The 5,444-nt window shown below is 37.4% G+C and overlaps 1 protein-coding gene across 1 annotated transcript; it reads left to right on the top strand.

Moving 5' to 3' along the window:
• Positions 1-1,948: 1,948 nt before the first annotated feature.
• LOC133799752 (uncharacterized) lies at positions 1,949-3,515 on the top strand. Its single transcript, XM_062237750.1, has 4 exons — positions 1,949-2,218; positions 2,307-2,552; positions 2,767-2,990; positions 3,395-3,515. The coding sequence occupies exons 1-4, from the start codon at positions 1,949-1,951 to the stop codon at positions 3,513-3,515; spliced, it is 861 nt and encodes a 286-aa protein (XP_062093734.1).
• Positions 3,516-5,444: the final 1,929 nt, after the last annotated feature.

Below are 5,444 nucleotides of genomic sequence, written 5' to 3'. Positions count from 1 at the left end.
ATTGAGAAGAAAGAGTAAAAGTGGAGAAGATTAGGAGGCATGCCAAAAAATATGTTTTTCTCACGTCTCAATTTTTTCATCGTATATTCTCCATTCTTTGAAAATTATTTCCTACTGAACACATTGTTAATATATTTTTTTTTCCAACATAATATTTTTTGTAGATTTGTTAAAATATACTAATATAGTCCAAACAAATTGAGGAATTAGCCTCTTTGTTCATCAAACCTGGATCTTGTAGCAATTTCTTTCGATAACTGAATCTATATAACATTTCTATTGAATTTAAAGACAATTGGATTGTAGAACAAACGTACGAAGAAAGAAAAAAGAAGAAGAATTTACTCTGAAGATTGGACGTTTTCTATATTACTTATACATAGTAGTTATTGAGCAAGTTGCTTGTGTGTTATTGTTAGAATTTTTTTGTTTGAATTGAAAAACATATGACAGTTAGTACCATATTGTTTATCAGAGGAATTTTTCCTTATACTTGGCCTATATAAAGAAGTCTAGGCTGAGTAGTTTATGATATAAAAAATTCCTTAAGTTAAAGGTATATAAATGTATTAATTATATTTATATTATGGTTTTAGTTAAAAGTTTTATATTCTTAGTGTGGTAGAGTTCGGGTATATTTAATTTGGTGAAGTAATTGAGTTACTTGCTGTTCTCTATTGTATCCACGAATCTATTTTAAGGAAATTTCGTTGTATCCTCGGAGACAAGATGTCGAAACATCTTGGAGGCAACAAATCTGTTTTAAGGAAACTCTGTTGTATCCTGGGAGACAGACGACGAAACCACTTGGAGGCGGTGAATCTGTTTTAAGGAAACTTCGTTGTGTCTAAACTTTGTTGTGTCCTGGAAGACAGATGTCGAAACATCTTGGAGGTGGCGAATCTGTATTAAAGAAACTTTGTTGTATCCTGGGAGATAGATGTCGAAACCTCTTAGAGGCGGCAAATCTGTTTTAAGGAAACTGTGTCACACAAGCCTCGGTTTTTTATTTTGTTGTTATTATTGTTCATTATAATTATTGTCTAGATTAATTATAATTGCTATTTTTTATTTTGTTGTTATTATTGTTCGTTATAATTATTTTCTAGATTAATTATAATTGCTATTTATATTATAGTTATTTATATTGTTTTATTTCTAATTATAATATTTATGTATCTTTAATTTAGTAGAGATAAATATTGTATTTATCATATTGTGTTTATTCAAGTATTATATCTAATTACGTTATATTTTTCCCACAATCTTAAAACAGATTCTTGTTTAATATAATATTTGAATGTTAGATCTATTTTGTATTATTATAATGCTTAATATATCTATTAGTGATATTTTTATCTCTATATAATGAAAGATATTGTTATTGCGAAAAGTTTGTTTGAACTTAAATCTCACTAGAGAAGTTATGTCTAGGGAAAGCTGGGTATTAAGTGGGACCTTTTGTGACCCTTCCATCATTTCCTGGGAACTGAATATTTAAAAAAAACTAGACTGCCGAGGCAGGGACTAGACCCTCCTAGTATTCTTTGGAAATTATCTAGTAGAGATATATATATTTGGGGTTGGATAAATACTCAATAGAAATATTCTACGAGAGGCTAGAGCACGAATGATTGGGTTTTGACCCTTCCAGGCTAACCTGAGCATTATCTTTGATCAAAGCGAACCTATTTAATTTTTCATTGTTAGGAAAATAACACTATTAGTTTTGTGATTTAAGACAAAATGACAACTAAAGCAAAACAAAATGGCGGGAATAATGAGGTGACAGTGTAGTCACCAGCCTTGGCAGTTCAAGCTCATACCCAATGGGGTTCTGCTGTGGTTCGTACAAACCATTTTCTTAGAGCTAGGGAATTACTTGAAAAATTCAATGGACAAAATTTTAAAAGGTGGCAGCAAAAAAATGTTGTTATATCTGACTACGATGAATCTTGCGAGATTCGTTACTGATGATGAACAAAATCTCAAAGAAGATAAAAAAGATATCCATGTCATTAAGACTGTTAAAGACTGGATAAATGATGATTTTTTTTGTCGAAACTACATTTTGAATGGTTTGGAAAACTCTTTGTATGGAGTCATAGATACAACGAAAACAGCTACAGAACTGTGGGAGTCCTTAAACTGGAAATATACATATGAGGATGCTGGTGCAAAGAAATTTGTGGTTGGATGGTTCCAAGATTATAAAATGGTAGATTCTAAATCTGTGAGTAGTCAAGCTCAGGAATTCCAAATTATCTTGCATGAGATTCACTCTGAGGGTATGATGTTATCTGAAGCACAAACCAAAACAAGTGAGCATTAAAGAATTGATTGTTAGACTTCGTATTGAAGAAGACAATAATATTTCTAACAAAAGAAGTTCTAAACAAAATGTGGCTAAGGCCAATTTGGTGGAACAAGGTCAAAATTCTAAGGGAAAGAAGAACTACAACCCCAATGATAAAGGGTTCAAGTTTGGGCCAAAAGGAGGAATCTCCAAAATGCCGTTCAAATTTCTTAGTGCTTTAACTGCAACAAGTCAGGTCACAAGTCCACGGATTGTAGAGTGCCAAAGAACAAACAAAATCATGAGGCTAATATGGTGGATAGCATCTCCAAGGATGTTACTCTAATAATCTATCATCCATGGTTTCTAAGATAAACTTAGTCAATTCCAACTCAATGGAGTGGTGTATTGATACTAGTGTCACTCGACATGTATGCTCAGACAAGAGCCTGTTGAAATCTTTCAAACAGGTAGATAATGGCGAGAATCTTTTCATGGGAAACTCTGACACATCTCAAATTGTGGGTCAAGGAAGTGTGATCCTGAAAATGACTTTGGGAAATGAGCTGATTCTGAACAACGTGTTGTACGTACAAGAGATCCGTAAAAACCTAGTGTCTGGTTCACTACTGAACAAACATAGATTCCGTATTGTATTTGAGTCAGACAAAGTTGTTTTGTCTAAAATTGGAATGTATGTGGGAAGGGGTTATGTAACTATTGGGTTGTTTATACTCAATGTAATGGTTGTTAAACCAAATATCAATAAAGTTAATAACTCTTCTACTTATTTGCTTGAATCTTCTAATGTTTGGCATGGTAGACTAGGACATGTTAATTATGAAACTCTATACAGATTAATTAACTTGAATCATATAACAAAATTTCATATTGATTCAAATCATAAATGTGAAACATGTGTTGAGGCAAAACTAACAAGGTCATCCTTCGAAACGATTGAAAGAAAAAACGAACCCCTAATTATAATACATAGCGATGTATGTGATTTAAAATTTGTTCAAACAAGGGGAGGGAATAAGTATTTATTACTTTTGTTGATGATAGCACTAAATATTGTTATGTGTATTTGCTAAAAAGCAAAGACGAGGCAATAGAGAAATGTGTTCTCTATAAGACCGATGTTGATAATCAACTTAACAAAAAGATTAAGGTGTTGAGAAGTGATCGAGGTGGTGAATATGAATTGCCATTTCATTAATTCTGTGCTAGACATGGAATCATTCATGAAACTACTGCACCAAATTCACCTCAGCAAAATGGTGTTGCTGAACGGAAAAATCGTACATTGAAAGAAATGATGAATGCTATGTTGATTAATTCAAGATTGCCTCAGAACATGTGGGGAGAAGCTGTCTTGTTAGATAATCATCTTTTAAATAAAATACCCAAAAAGAAAGAAGATAAGACCCCTTATGAGTTATGGAAAGGAACAAAACCTTCTTTCAAATACATAAGAGTGTGGGGGTGTCTTGCCAAAGTTGTTGTACCTTTACCGAAAATGGTAAAAATAGGTAAAAAAACTATTGATTGTTGTGAATATATGAATCCTTCCCTTGTCAATTCCATTCAAGTGAACCTCTACATTATGAGGCGCCCCAAAGATACAAGGGACAAATGCTAGTGGGACGAAGAGGCATGGGCTTTACTTGGCATTGGAGGCGTTAGGTTAGGAAAATCAACCTCGTTATGCGAGGGTCGTTGGCAAGCAGCCCATGCACACGCCACCCTCGCTATACGAGGGTCGTTGGCAAGCAGGCCACACACACACCACCCTCGCTATGCGAGGGACCTCAGATGACTTCCCATACGCGAGCGAGCGCCGTGTCGGCGCAAGGCATCGCGTCTCGCCCCCGCCTGATCACGCCCGCAGCCTCGCTATGCGAGGGTTCAACCGTGCCTCGTATGACGTGCTGCGTCATGACACACCTCCAGGGGGCCATTTTGTATATATGAGCATGCCTTGGTGCTTGATCATTAGTCAAGTCTTGCACCAAGTAACCTCATGGGTAGGGGATGGCACTTTTGTAATTATGCATAAGTCTCCCAGACAAAAATCACATATGTTCTTGGGAAGACTTCATTTCCTTTGGGGCAGGTGATCTGGTGAGTTAAGGAAGCACCATGGCCACCAGCAGATAGGGGCTTAAGATGTGTACTCCCTTGCCCTATCAAGGCCTTATATGAGTAAACCGATGTTTTTCCATGTCCCTTTGTGTATGCTTTCTTTACGGTCTATGTGTTGCTTGTTTGTTACCTTCGTTGGGCCATTGCGTGCGACTTGACTATGTTGTATGCTCTGGTTGTTGTGTGGGATGTTGTCTCTAGATAGGTTGCCTCATGCTTGCTCCCGCTTCATAATTGCCCTTACTTGTGTGAGACATGTAACGTGGCTAACCATTGAATTTGCTTGCCGCATGTGTGAATTCTAGGCTGACTTGCTAGCTAAGAGCGCTAACAAGTGCCACACGTTCCGCCAATTCGAGTATCAAAGTTGGCGGCCCGTGACAGTTCATATCAGAGCTAAGTATAGAAAGCTTGGTGACCCTGCATGATGGTGAGCAACACTCAAAGGATTGAAGCGGTGGAGAGGCGCGTTGGAGAGCTAGACGGCCTGGACGAAAGAGTCATGGATCTTAGCTCTGTCAAGCTAGAACCGGAGATGACTAATGCACAAAACCGCGTGGCTGTGTTGGAGCGAGATACGACCAATCTACTAGCCCGCATAACTGGAATCGAGCGGAGGGAGAACCTTTCAACCACTTCCAATAGTCCTCAGAGGGAGGAACGTATTGAGGCAGTGGAGCGAGCGGTGAAGGATCTACAAGAAGCATTAAATGACCTTGTAGAGAATTGTAAGGGGTCAGTTGAGGCATTGAAGGATGAGATGTTGGAGATGAACACCAAGCTGAACCTCACCATGAGTGTGGTTGGGAATCAGCCTGCAACTGGACCCATTGGCATGGAATATGGGAGAGTAAAAGTCCCTAAGCTGAGGCCCTATAGTGGGGCTAGAGACGCGAAGGACTTTGAGAACTTCCTCTTTGATATGGAGCATTACTTCAGAGTCGTGAGAGCTGAATCAGAAGATGGCAAGGTCGCCATGGAAACAATGTACTTATCTATAGAT

This window comes from Humulus lupulus, chromosome 9 (assembly GCF_963169125.1).
Source record: "Humulus lupulus chromosome 9, drHumLupu1.1, whole genome shotgun sequence".
NCBI classification, from domain to species: domain Eukaryota; kingdom Viridiplantae; phylum Streptophyta; class Magnoliopsida; order Rosales; family Cannabaceae; genus Humulus; species Humulus lupulus.
Note: the sequence above shows the minus strand (reverse complement) of the source record. Positions and strands in the feature narration are given on the sequence as shown.

Bases quoted from the DNA above. Each gene is read 5' to 3' on its own strand.
- LOC133799752 (XM_062237750.1), top strand. From the start codon at position 1,949: ATGAATCTTGCGAGATTCGTTACTGATGATGAACAAAATCTCAAAGAA. The intron at 2,219-2,306 runs GTAGATTCTAAA...TGTTATCTGAAG, and splicing joins GGTTCCAAGATTATAAAATG to CACAAACCAAAACAAGTGAG. The intron at 2,553-2,766 runs GTCACAAGTCCA...TCTTTCAAACAG, and splicing joins CTTTAACTGCAACAAGTCAG to GTAGATAATGGCGAGAATCT.